The sequence below is a fragment of the Sinocyclocheilus anshuiensis genome, unplaced genomic scaffold, assembly GCF_001515605.1.
Source record: "Sinocyclocheilus anshuiensis isolate Anshui unplaced genomic scaffold, SAMN03320099.WGS_v1.1 scaffold1448, whole genome shotgun sequence".
Taxonomy (NCBI): Eukaryota; Metazoa; Chordata; class Actinopteri; order Cypriniformes; family Cyprinidae; genus Sinocyclocheilus; species Sinocyclocheilus anshuiensis.
The window spans coordinates 124847-139377 of NW_015547730.1; the positions used below are offsets into that span (position 1 = coordinate 124847).

The 14531-nt window shown below is 39.3% G+C and overlaps 2 protein-coding genes and 1 pseudogene across 2 annotated transcripts in view; all 3 read right to left on the minus strand.

Annotated features, from left to right (window-relative positions):
* Window positions 1-6671, minus strand: part of LOC107704309 (metal transporter CNNM2-like) — a 41877-nt gene extending 35206 nt beyond the window's left edge. Inside the window, exon 1 of the mRNA XM_016507203.1 lies at window positions 5762-6671. Coding sequence (XP_016362689.1) covers window positions 5762-6671 — 910 coding nt within the window. The remainder of the gene's footprint in view (window positions 1-5761) is intronic.
* A 1007-nt stretch (window positions 6672-7678) lies between these two features.
* On the minus strand, window positions 7679-9266 carry LOC107704310 (metal transporter CNNM2 pseudogene; annotated as a pseudogene).
* A 1473-nt stretch (window positions 9267-10739) lies between these two features.
* Window positions 10740-14531, minus strand: part of LOC107704323 (arsenite methyltransferase-like) — an 11406-nt gene continuing 7614 nt past the window's right edge. Inside the window, exon 11 of the mRNA XM_016507215.1 lies at window positions 10740-11296. Within this exon, the coding sequence (XP_016362701.1) occupies window positions 11192-11296 (105 nt within the window). The 3' untranslated portion in view covers window positions 10740-11191. The remainder of the gene's footprint in view (window positions 11297-14531) is intronic.

Genomic DNA, 14531 nt, shown 5'->3' on the forward strand with positions numbered 1-14531 from the left:
GCCTGTCTGTGTGACGTCACACAGACAGGCATCTGAGATCGGCTCGATTTGAGAAAGGGGAAAACATTTAACGAGATTAAAAAAAACACTGGGTGGATTTTTATCATTATAGGGTGGTTGTGTACACACACTGCCAACACACATTTCAGTTCAAACAACTTGTAAAAGTGCATGTAGCATCCTATGACCCCTTTAAGAGAATAGTGACAACCCTTTTAGACCATGCGCCGGGCGCACCGACCATTTTTCCCATCGTTAAACCAAAATATAGTTGTTTATAATGTTTTTTTTAATTATTATTACTTCTAACACATATGGTGAACAGTTAACAAAAAGTAATGTTCATTAAATGCTAAATTTAGCATTACAGCTAGGTGAGCTTGGTCCTGTTTTCTAATGCACAGAGCAAGGATGACACCAGAATAGATATATTCATTATTCTGCTTAGATAAAAATACAGAATTTCATTAGATACGAATGCTTGCACTCTGTCCCTGACTACATATATTTAAAAATTTAATTTATTGATGATAATTAATACACGTGGAAGCTCAAATGTGTGATTTGTTTTGAGTTTATCATATTTGATGCGCCACTACCATATTTGATGCTGAATTAAAACTGCCTTAAAACTGTAGGGTAGACTGTACTCACTATGTTTTGATGCTATCCATGATACATATTGTTGCATTTCTGTATTGCAATATATTGATATAATGTATTGCTACATCCCTAGTAGTACAGTATATCTTTAAGAGTGTGAAACTATAGTGTGTTCAAAGGGGGATCCCACACACTGCATTCAGCACAGTTCCTGCCAATATGATGCCACATAATCCCTACAAGCAGAAGCAATTCTTACCAAGAATACGCTCCAGAATCTCAGCAGAAATCACTGGTCGATTGCTTATCAGATGCTTATCAAACTTGAAGATGCAGGATGCCACAAAAATGAATCCGATTTCATTCAAGAGGATGTTGTTTGGATTAAGTATAATAGTAAAAGAAGCAGGGATGTCCTCTATTACGATATATAATATAGCCTTAACTAAGCCAAGTGAAGTGTAAAAGAATTCCCATGTTAAAACAAGAAGGAAAGGAGGTTGCTGAATCTGAATTAAGAATAGATTGGCCTACATTAGCGGGCAGTGGCGGCTCGTGGGTTTTAAAATAGAGGAGGCACACTAATTGTATTGGTCTGGGCTCCCTGCCGATTATTATTATTATTATTATTATTATTATTATTATTACAACACTCCTCAGCGCTGAAAGTGAACACTCGATGCTGATTGGCAAATTTTTTTTACCAACGGAGGCACGAGATCATTAGCGGTTGTAATTACATCAGCAGATTCGGCACATTCGCGATAGAAAAGCGGCACTTTTACGTTACGGTATTACAACTGTGAAATTATAAACAAAAAATACACATTCTGAGACATGAACTGAAATGAATTGTGAATTTTATTTTCACATTTTCATACCATTTTCACGTCAAAATTATGGGGAAGCTGTGCCTCCCCTGCCTCCCCCGACGAGCCGCCACTGTTAGTGGGTGGATTGGTTCAATACGTGCAAGAACTCATGTGAAGGCCAACCACCTTCAGTGGCCCTGTGTTACAAAAATACAGCAATTGCTGTACTGTAAATGAATTACAGTGGATTATGACATCTATAGATATTACTACTGATAACGTGCCCAGTGATAAGTGATACGCAGGCTGATCTTTGTCTTTTTATGGAGTACTGGACATTTGTGATATATTTTGAATATATAACAGCATAAATATGTGATAAGATGAAGTCAGTCTTTATTATAGATAGCCATAATGACAGAAACATACTTGCAAAACAGATGCTGATACAGATGACGAGCATGGAGTCTCTCGCTAAGAAAGAACTGAAGGCCAAGAGTTCATCTGCATGATTTAAGAAGATAACAGATCTTCCTATCGTGCATAAATTAACAGATTGATCGCCTCAAGCGGGTGACAACGATGCTGGCACTGAACTAAGTCGCACTGAAGGGTTTGTGATTTCAGTAGAATTAGGCTCTAATTTCATGACCTTTGTCTTTATGTACTTTGTTCTGTCTGTTTGCAGTGAAAATGGTTTCTACATCCCATGCAGCTGAATGAGTTTGATGAGGCAATAGTGCTAGAAGACAGTACCCTGTTCCTGTACTAGATTAAGCACTAAAGCAGGGGTGTCCAATCCTGCTCCTGGAGGGCCGGTGTCCTGCAAAGTTTAGCTCCAACCCCAATAAACACACCTGAAGCAGCTAATCAAGCTCTTACTAGGCATACTAGAAACTTCCAAGCAGGTGTGTTGATGCAAGTTGGAGCTAAACTCTGCAGGACACCGGCCGTCCAGGACCGAGTTTGGACACCCCTGCACTAAAGGAATATAGAGAGAATGCTTGATGAAATTTGATAAAGCTACACAAATGAATCAAAAGTGCTGGTCAATCAGGATGTGGTTTTGCCTACATGTGCACAGTTTTTAAATGTAAGCACGCACTAAATTGACATACTTGACTCCTTACTTAAATCCTCTATTGCACCTTTTGTCAGAGGTGCAAAAAGAGGTGCAAGTATAAATAATATTTTACACTATTTGTACTTAGTGCAAGTAGTATTAATTGCTGTTGGTACTTACTCTGCCTATTTGTTGTCTTTTTCTTAAACCCTCGTGAGGGTGAAATGTTTTGGGGGTTGTTTACGGTGAAACTCAAAAGAAACAGTGACATTTTCCTTTCCTTTCTGAATCTCAATTTCAAATAAACGTTGATTCTTACATTTTTATAAGTTCTCATGTATTATATATTTTAGTGTTGGACTGGTTACAATAAATATTTTCCTTTTTTTTTTCGCTGACTGTTTAGTGTTTTTCAGAATGTCAATTTTTTTGCAAACTGTACGAAAACCAATGGGAGTCAGTTGTACCCTGAGACAAAGGTTGTAACAAAATGTGTACAGTCTTTCTAAATCTTTCTAAGTAATATAACAAAACTGATTTTTCAACGCTATCTCAAGACCAATTCGTATGTATTTTACAAGGTGGCTAATTTAGTATGAATTCGTACAACCTCACTCATATGATTTTGCCTGATTTCTGTGAGGGATAGGTTTAGGGGTGGGGTTAGGTGGTCATTTGCACGAATTTATACGAATTTGCCACCTCGTAACAAAACATACGAATTCATATTAATGAGGTCGTACAAATTAGCCCCCTCATCAAATATGTATGAATTGCTGAGAGACTGGGCTTGTTTTTTTTTAGGTTGGCTAGTTGAGCCAATAGTTTTATTTGCCCTGTCAACTCACTGGCATCACCCCAAAATATTTTTATTTTTTTTATTTTAAGCAAGGCATTTTTATAATTGGTAGAAATATTAATGTTTTTAATCGCAGCACTGGCCCAAAAGGGAACTTTTTTTTTTTTTAACTGTCTCACATTGATCCTGGGCCAGCAGGCCAACATTATAGCCTTTAATTTATTTAAATATGTTATCCCAATTTCCCGCAAATAAAAAAAAAACACCTCTGTTTATCATAGGAAATATTCCTACAAATAAACAGCATGTACTAGCACACTACGAGAGAAAAAAATACACACTCAACTCAACATGTAAGAATCTTTGCAGCAACAAATGCCTCCTGAACTACACCACTTTGGGTTAAGCCCAGATGATGAACAATGCCATTCTCATTAAACCCAAAACTGCTGTTTGGCAGGGGTCCCTTTATGACACGCTAATTATTTCAATCATACAGGAACTAGTCTGTAGCTCCAGGAATTTTAAGGCTGACCTTCAAGGTCATGATTGCAGTCAGAAGCCCTTCTCATTTGGACGCCCAATTAGTTGACCATTACAAGACAACTGAGTCCATTTTCTTCTGTCAGAATTGAGTATCAAAGTGATCACGTAAGTCAGCAGCAGAAATAATAAAAAAGCAACTTTTGCCACTCAAAAAGCAACATCAAAGAGAAACAAATTACAGTGTGAAGGTGTGCTTGGCAGGAGATGTATTTTGTTCCTACTTTGGATGGCTGTGCAGCTCCACAAGAGGCATTAATTAACACTGACTTACAATACAAAGCACTTTGAACTGAGAAAGTGCTCGAACCACAGCCAGATTGATGTGAAACTTTGTGCCCACTCCCCTAATCAGTCATTAGAATACCAACAGCCAATGGTGAGTTTCCTCTGGAGAGCAGCCAAGAACAAAAGAGTCACAATCATAGCCAAGGTTGCTAAAATTCTTATAATGTCCAAGTATTCTTGTAGCAATCATGAATGACTTTTCCCAGAACAGTCAAAAAAAAAATATATATTAAAATTAAATGTTTTAATGATATGTTCAAATACACTAATATAGTTCATTTTGGCATTAATTGTAAGCTTTAACTTTAAATAAAACATCAGACTTGCAGAGGTGGGCATGCTGTCATTAAACTTACTTCTCATGCAAAATGATAATGTACGTTTAGTCTGTACATTAGAGTCTGATTCGCACCATAAACTGCAAATCTACTCTTATGTTCTATGTTTGGGGGAACATGCTGTTAAATGCAGTTTCCCTTATTTTCTTTACACCAAAATAATGACCTTTTAAAATTCTAAATTCTTTTTCAACTACTTGAAAAATTTGCATCAAGATTCTCACGATTTTACCTACATAACACAAAATACAGATTGTTGAAGTGGCATGTTATTTCATGCATTATGAAGTATTACACCTAATAACCCCCCTGAGTCATCCTTTAGCAAGTGCGAGTACACCTGCCGTGTATTTCCATTGCATCACTACATTCTCACCTCTGCCGCAAGCATTAACCCTTAGCTATGTGAGGGCACATCAAGATACTGCACATAGTGCAAGCACTTCCCTGCACTCAGGCATATTATAATGTGTTTGCAGGGTCCTGGGGGCAGCAAGTGAGGGTCAAATAAAGCTTCAAATAGTTTTAAATAGTGTAGGAACACTCAAGAAGGAGCAAACAATGGGTATGGAGAGGAACTATTTAGCAAACTCTGAAATGGATAAACTAGACCCTGTCTAAAGTTCACATTATTTCAAATTACTACAAATTATGTCCATCAGTTTGACATAATATTTCGAAATTCAATTCAAAATGTCTAAAAAGTGCAATGTATATATTACTGCAAGTTGTAGGCTACTGAATGTTTGTTTGGCACCACTGATTTTCCTCAAAAAGTCAAGGCAACATTTAAACGTTACGTTTTATCCCAATTTTAGGCGGTTTAAATTATTATAGGTGATAAAAAAAGTGGGAAGACAGAAGATTTTAAAGGATAACAAGGGACGTTGGGGGACATATAATATGTGCTCACAGTATTGCATTACTATTTTAATCAATACATCTAAATAAGAGTACCTTTCCTTACTGAACTGAACGAATGAACTACGTAGGTTGCCTGCCAAATCAATATTTAGATATCTGAATAGACATAAATTGGTCAAAAACAGGTAAAATTCACTTTTTTTCTGCCCAAGAATAAGCAATGTTGCGTCTGTAACTCTGAATGAAATCTAACTCTTTAAGTCGTGCGTAATAGCCTGTGCGTAAAAGACACGCGACTGCTTTGAAATATGACAAGATGCATAACTAGTCTCGTTTTAAAATAACAATAAACTTGTATGCAACGTTGCCTAATATAGCCTAGTAAGAAAACATTCAATGCAAGCAACATCGCCAGCCCGCGCAAATCAAAGGCTCTCTCTCGCTTTCTCACCTTTCTTGAACTCCTCCAGCATAGCGTCGAGTTTAGTGTCGTTGAAGACGAAATGTAAGGTATGGCTGTAGAACTTGGTTATCGTCTTCAGCGGGGTGCAGTCGTCGGGATCCACAAACGCAAGGTCCTTGACGAACAGCAGGTCCACGATGTTGGACCTGTCGCCCTCGAACACCGGAATGCGCGTGTAGCCGCTCTCCATGATCTCGCTCATGGTGTTGAAATCGAGCGTGGCGTCGCCGGCGATCATGAAGCAATCGCGCAACGGGGTCATGACATCTTCCACGGTCTTAGTCCTGAGCTCCAGCGCGCCCTGAATGATGTTCAACTCCTCTTTCACCAAGTCATTATAGGGATCCGTGACCCTCAACATCTCCAAGAGCTTCTCTCGGTTGTACACCGTACCAATCTCCTGTCCGAGGAGATAGTCGAGCAGTTTACTTACCGGATAGGACGCGGGGAAAGTGAGCAGCATGAAGAATTTGGTCAAGAAGATTGTATTCGCTCCCACAGCAAGACCGTGTCGTGAACATATCGCTTGAGGCACAATCTCTCCAAATATGACGATGCCGATGGTGGACATCACTACAGCTATCAATCCAGAACCGGCGATATCATCCAACAGGATGGTCAAGGTGGTGTTGACCAGAACATTCCCCAGAAGAAGCGAGCAAAGCAGGTAGTTTCCTTGGCTCCTGACGGGCTCGATCTTCCTGGCGTAATTCTTCTCCTTCTCCGTCCCGCAGTTCTGGACGATCTGCAGCTCCATGGGATCCAGCGCCATCAGACCCAAGTTCAAGCCGCTGAACATGCCCGAGAGGCAGAGCAACATGGAAATGAAGATGACCTGGAGCCAGAAAGGGAGCAGCACAAAATACAGATTGTTGAAGTGGCATGTTATTTCATGCATTATGAAGTATTACACCTAATAACCCCCCTGAGTCATCCTTTAGCAAGTGCGAGTACACCTGCCGTGTATTTCCATTGCATCACTACATTCTCACCTCTGCCGCAAGCATTAACCCTTAGCTATGTGAGGGCACATCAAGATACTGCACATAGTGCAAGCACTTCCCTGCACTCAGGCATATTATAATGTGTTTGCAGGGTCCTGGGGGCAGCAAGTGAGGGTCAAATAAAGCTTCAAATAGTTTTAAATAGTGTAGGAACACTCAAGAAGGAGCAAACAATGGGTATGGAGAGGAACTATTTAGCAAACTCTGAAATGGATAAACTAGACCCTGTCTAAAGTTCACATTATTTCAAATTACTACAAATTATGTCCATCAGTTTGACATAATATTTCGAAATTCAATTCAAAATGTCTAAAAAGTGCAATGTATATATTACTGCAAGTTGTAGGCTACTGAATGTTTGTTTGGCACCACTGATTTTCCTCAAAAAGTCAAGGCAACATTTAAACGTTACGTTTTATCCCAATTTTAGGCGGTTTAAATTATTATAGGTGATAAAAAAAGTGGGAAGACAGAAGATTTTAAAGGATAACAAGGGACGTTGGGGGACATATAATATGTGCTCACAGTATTGCATTACTATTTTAATCAATACATCTAAATAAGAGTACCTTTCCTTACTGAACTGAACGAATGAACTACGTAGGTTGCCTGCCAAATCAATATTTAGATATCTGAATAGACATAAATTGGTCAAAAACAGGTAAAATTCACTTTTTTTCTGCCCAAGAATAAGCAATGTTGCGTCTGTAACTCTGAATGAAATCTAACTCTTTAAGTCGTGCGTAATAGCCTGTGCGTAAAAGACACGCGACTGCTTTGAAATATGACAAGATGCATAACTAGTCTCGTTTTAAAATAACAATAAACTTGTATGCAACGTTGCCTAATATAGCCTAGTAAGAAAACATTCAATGCAAGCAACATCGCCAGCCCGCGCAAATCAAAGGCTCTCTCTCGCTTTCTCACCTTTCTTGAACTCCTCCAGCATTGCGTCGAGTTTAGTGTCATTGAAGACGAAATGTAAGGGATGGCTGTAGAACTTCGTTATCGTCTTCAGCGGGGTACAGTCGTCGGGATCCACAAACGCAAGGTCCTTCACGAACAGCTGGTCCACGATGTTGGACCTGTCGCCCTCGAATACCGGAATGCGCGTATAGCCGCTCTCCATGATCTCGCTCATGCTGTTGAAATCGAGCGTGGCGTCGCCGGTGATCATGAAGCAATCGCGCAACGGGGTCATCACATCTTCCACGGTCTTAGTCCTGAGCTCCAGTGCGCCCTGAATGATGTTCAGCTCCTCTTTCACCAAGTCATTATAGGGATCCGTGACCCTCAACATCTCCAAGAGCTTCTCTCGGTTGTACACCGTACCAATCTCCTGTCCGAGGAGATAGTCGAGCAGTTTACTTACCGGATAGGACGCGGGGAAAGTGAGCAGCATGAAGAATTTGGTCAAGAAGATTGTATTCGCTCCCACAGCAAGACCGTGTCGTGAACATATCGCTTGAGGCACAATCTCTCCAAATATGACAATGCCAATGGTGGACATCACTACAGCTATCAATCCAGAACCGGCAATGTCATCCAACAGAATGGTCAAGGTGGTGTTGACCAGAACATTCCCCAGAAGAAGCGAGCAAAGCAGGTAGTTTCCTTGGCTCCTGACGGGCTCGATCTTCCTGGCGTGGTTCTTCTCCTTCTCAGTCCCGCAGTTCTGGACGATCTGCAGCTCCATGGGATCCAGCGCCATCAGACCCAAGTTCAAGCCGCTGAACATGCCCGAGAGGCAGAGCAACATGGAAATGAAGATGACCTGGAGCCAGAAAGGGAGCAGGAACTTCTTCTCCTCCACCACGATCACTTTGGTGTCCTCTCCATCGTGATAGATCCACGTGTGCTCCGTCCACGGGTCGTGCGCGCCCGCCGCAGCAGGTGTGGATGTGGCGATGCACAGGTAGTACGCTTTGCGCCTCTCAGTCTTTCGCAGAGGCTTGACCTCGATCTCCACGATGCCAGACGTCTTGCGGTTTAGAATGATGTTGGGCAGGATGAGGATATCCGAGGTCCTGATGCCACAGGGGTGCAAGCCCGACGTGTCCTCCTGACTCTTGTTGTCCCCCGAGGAGCTGTCGATGGTGCCAATCACTCGGCTCCTCTCGTGCTCCGTGAAGGCGATTTTGGACCACGTCTCGTTGTTGATGCTTTGCCCGTACACCCTCAATCTCACCCGAGACCTCTCGCTGACCCGCAGATAGCCCCTGTCCATGAAGGAAATGTCGTCCGTGTCCTCCAGTCTCAGCCCGATGATGACCGTCTCCTCTCCCCCTCCTTCCTTGCCACTTGTGGGAGTAATTAAATAACTGCTTGCAGTTAACAAAATCAGAGTAAAGGCTCGGACCCGGCTAAGTGACGCCATTTTTTGAGGGGGTACTGGAACCGACGGTTCTGCCATGTTGATAATGGACAGCCTCTTGAATGAAAGGGCTTTTAAAAATCAGAGCCAATCCGGCTTCATCTCCGCTGCGCGTCGCCTTGACTTGTGCATCAGGTCTCGCTGAGTCCCGCTACGCGGCTGAAACTGATCACACTCCAGCGAGAGCAGCGCGAACTCGTGCCTCCGCTGATGTCTCGGTGACAGGCGAACGGAGCAGCCAATCCAGAGGCGCAGTTGGGCGGGGGGCGGGGCTTGCGACAGCCAATGAGCTCCGTAAACAGTCGCACTTAATGCAAATGAGCGCAAACATAAGTTTCCTCGTGACTGTTTTTGGTGTTTTGAGAGGGTTCTTTGCTGACAGCATCTTTGAATAGTGCCAAGATACACTCACGAAATGTAGTAAATAACTAACAAGATTATAGAGTGTTTCTTCAACAGCGTAGGGACGTCCTGTGGACTTCTGGAAAATCAAATTAATTTTCACTAGTTTCTTTAATTGGTCTACTTACAATGTACAAAAGCGGATACAAGCATCTAAGGAGAATTCTTGTGTCTGAATGTGTCCGATAGCACTCTATGGTGCAAATGACACTGGAATTTAAACTTTTTTTTTTTTTTAAATGGACGACATATCATAATGTATCCTAAATTACATCACCTGAATAGTTTGGATCACACAATATAGTTTCACAAGATGTAACTATATCCTATACATATCCTATATCTTATTTTGCTTAAAATAAATAAATAAATAAACGCATAAAAGGAAAGTAGGGGTAAGAATGGGAAGTGGGATCACATGTCCCAGGTTGGGCCCCCCAACATCTCAGGGACCCACATGTCCAAAGCATGTGCATAGCCCACTGCACCACATATCATGCAAGAAGTCATATATTTATGTTGGATTTTAATAGTTTGACATTGAATGTTTGGGTCTGGGACAATAGTACCACAAAATCTTTACATTAAAAAACTAAAATAAAATAAATAAATGTTGAAAAAAAAAATATGACAAAGGCACGTTAAAAGGTTAACATGACCTCCATAAACTGTAACAATTAGAAAAAAAGTTCTTTATCAACCCGAGTCATAAAAGTGCTCATAGTTGAATACACACCCAGAAACTCAGCGACTACACGACTATTGTGACTACACAAAAACTTATATTGTAACTATGTACCTTACACAGATAAGGCAGGGATTAAAGGGATTTTAAGAAACGCAAGACGTGCAAAACTTATGAAAGGATGTAAAAATAATCGTGGAGTCAGATCTCCATATAGTGAACATTTGATCATTATCAGGGATCAGAGATCAGTCCAGACCAAAGGAAAGTTGACTGATCATGAATTATATTTCACAACCCTACAATCTTCACAGGCAGTGAAAATTCACGTTCAGTAAATTAGAGAGAATAAATAAATCACTTTTTACTTGTATTCTGTAGAAGTTTCCATAAGTTCCTCAAATTCTGTTCTTTTTCAAAAAAAAGTCTTGTTGTGAAAGCTTAAGGGATAGGGCTAGATTACATTTTATAAAAGGTGATTTGCATGTCAGTATCATTAAATTATTTATTTAAATGTATATCACAGCTGATAGTAATACCCAGGCAGTCAGCTAAAAAAAAACATTTTTATTACAGCAATGGAAAAAGTTATTTAATTACAAAAGTTTGATAAACCATATGTGTTTTCAGTTAACTTGGCAATACAATAAAGATTACAATAAAGATTAAACCTGGCAGGTGAATGCTTTAGATTATGCAACTATATAGACCTGTGTGAGGTACTGGTCAATGCTATACATTTATCAGTATGATTACAGATGTATTTAAAACATTACAAGATTGATTGATTTCTTCTTGTTTTTCTTTGTGTTGCCTTTCACAAAATTATAATTAATACTATATTACAGTATAGAGTAATATTAAATTTTTTACACAATCACGGTCACAATTAACAACAAATGTGTTCTTTTCGAGTCAAAATCAAACAATACTGCTTTGAAATTTGCTGGGATTTACTGGCCGCATGATTGCTGGTCTCCACAGCACCCCCCAATGGAAGCAGTTACACTTGCACTGCCCAACTGCTGGACCAGCTCAAAGGGATCCACTGACACTGCCTGGAGAGAGAGGAAGATTCGCAGTGGTTGAAAGTACAGTATATTCATAATTTACATCATTAAATGTGTGATTTATTATGCAGGTGCACCCTATTACATCATAGGTCTAAATCTTAATTTGACTACTCCATCTGATTATATGTACATTGATAGACCACGGCTAACTGGGAAAGGAGGTGGCCTTGCTGTTATTTTCAGATCGGATGTATCTGTAACTGAAATTGCCACTCCTAGTGTAACATCATTTGAGTGTATTGCTTTCAGAGTGAATTGTGCCTCCCCTGTTCTTATTCTGTTTATTTATCGTCCACCTAAATCAAATCCTCTGTTTATTGAGGAATTTACTGAACTCCTTGCATTGGTTAGTCCTGTTTGTTCAGATATGATTCTGGTTGGTGACATTAATATTCATGTGGATAATTTAACTTGTTGTCAAACTGTAAATTTTCTGGAGACACTTGAATTTTTTAACTTGACCCAGCATGTTAATTTTCCTACCCATAACAAAGGTCACATACTAGATCTGGTGTGTTCTGTTGGCGTTGACATCAAACAGCTTGATAATCATGAGACTTGTATTAGTGACCATAAGCTTCTTACTTTTAATATACCTGTCTCTTCTACAAGATCATCTTCTCAGAAGAGAGTAATTAGGTTTAGGAATGTTAAGAATATTGATCCTGATAGTTTCTCACGTCTGATTTCTGAGCATCCAACAAGTTATACTGTTGATAATTATAATTCCATCCTATCATCTACCTTGGATATCCTTGCTCCTATGAAGGAACGTGATGTCTTATTCACGAAATCATCTCCTTGGTATACAAATGAGCTGTTAAAAACAGGCAACTTGAGCGGCAATACAAAAAATCAAGCTTAACAGTTCACAAGCTTATGTATGATGAACATTTAATTCAGTACAGTGAGGCCCTTAAGGTGGCTAGAGCTGAATATTATTCACGTATTATAAGTGATGATGCTGGAAATCCAAACAAGATTTTTAAGACTATTAACAAAATTTTAAAACGAAACAAGACACCCACATGTTCTTCTGTTATTATTATTATTATTATAGGTATGGTAAAATTCGTTGCATCCAGGAACTGAATAAAATGATGGAATACATTTTGAATCAAAACTTACAGGCAGATCTCTTTGATCAACACAACCTGAGTTGTCTATAACAAGGGTTTTCAAACAATAATGTGTTTGTGTACACTGCCTGCCCAAAAAAAGTTGCCATCTGGATTTAAATAAGCAAATATGTAAGATTTAATCATTATTGCAGTGATTTATGTTTTTTTGCATGTTGTATGTTTAACACTAACTGATGCAGTGTGTAGCTTTTTATTTCTCAAAAACACATATGGGAAGATGTACCCATATAACAATGGCAGTGAATTTGTGAAGAGTCCTGACCTAAACCTACCCCACTGAAAGTTTTTGGGATGTGCTTGAGTCGACTTTACACTGCCTGTCCAAAAAAAAAGTTGCACACTCAAATATTTTGTTGGACTGCCTTTAACTTTGATTTTATTGTGCATTCGTTGTGGTATAGTTTCAACAACCTCATGCTGTAACACAGCATTTATTTCCATCAAGAGTTGGATTAATTTTTGGCTGCGTTCTTGACAATGGGAGATTCAAACCACTCTCTAAAACGTTGACTCCAGCACAACCTAAAGACTTTCAATATGGGTTAAGCTGAGGACTCTGTGGTGGCCAATTTATTCAAGAAAACAATTCCTCAAGCTCATCGAATCACTTCATAAATGAAGCCTGGTGAATCTTGGCATTGTTGTCTTGGAATATGTACATGAGTATGTCTTCCAATATGGTTGTTTAACATCTATGCACTGCATTAGTTAGGGTTAAAAGAATTGTTGCTAAACATATAACATGTCAGAAACAAGTTAATCACTACAATAATGATCCAATCCTTAACTCTTCAGTATTTGCTTATTTAAATCCTGATGGTAACATTTTTTTTTTTGGCCAGCCAGATCTCAATAAATACATTGTGAGTATACTTTACTAAAGTATTTTTCACATTATAATACATAGGATTTTTATACTTGAAGATATATAGCTGCATTTAACTGGGACCATCACATTTTGGGAGGCCAGGGTATTGAAAAGTTTGAAAAACTCTGGCCTAAAACAACACAAACAACATCAATCTGGATACAATGCTTCCTTATTACATTATAATATTAAAAAAAAGATTTGAAGTATACAGTACAGCACTTATATGCCTCTGATATATAGCTATGAGATTATATTTACTGGCTTTTTGTGTAAAGGTAAAAATCAGCTGAAGCATGTCAGGAATCTTTTTAGATCAAAAAACTTTTAAGAATAAAACCAAAACTAAACTATATCTTTAGGTCAGCATTTCTAAAATTGTGCTTTGGTGTTGTAAGTAATTCTAAATAATCCTTTCTTGTGTTTGAAGGGACTGAATCACTACTAGCACTGATAAGATGCCATTCTTTGTTTGAAAGGGAGGGCAATCCTCTGTGGCCAAGGCTTTTTGGTCCAGCTGGATAACCTTGTATGTCTGTGGATGATCGGACTAAAGCAAATTAGTCGTCCAATGAAAAATATTTTGAATGCAAGTAGGTATTTTGAAAGCTGATTAGTCTAAAATTGCAACAAAAACTGATTTTACAACTAAAACTCAATTTGACCATTATGCAAAGGCATGATATATTAAGTGCATTACTGAATATTAGGGGTTGCACCGACTAATGGACTTCAATGCTCTGCCATGACGCTTTAAGCTTGACGTCGACTAGTCGCTGGTCCTACAGAGGGTGCAACAGGATAAGAAATCTTTGAAGGACTTCCACCTTTACGCTCCGTTTCCAAACAGTTAAAATGACAAATAAATGCATACTCTGAAAGCGCTCCACAAGACGTGTGATTATTACTGGATGCTCGAAATTTAACAGGAGAATGCACGTTTTAAACAGCTTATTGTACAGGTAAGTTAATCGCCGTTCTAATCTAATGCGCTGCTGCACTGTAAAGCACACACATACGCTACAGACAGTAGCTCGTACATCACGCGCAGATCGCGTGCACACAGAATCATTCAGCACGGAATTGTATTGTCAACACTGTTCTGTGATTTCTCAATAAAATCGCTTAGAAACTGAAAATTTCTAGCATATATTTCTTAATAACTAAATCCCACAGCTTCACTACTAGTAGAGACGCTGCCAGGTAGAAA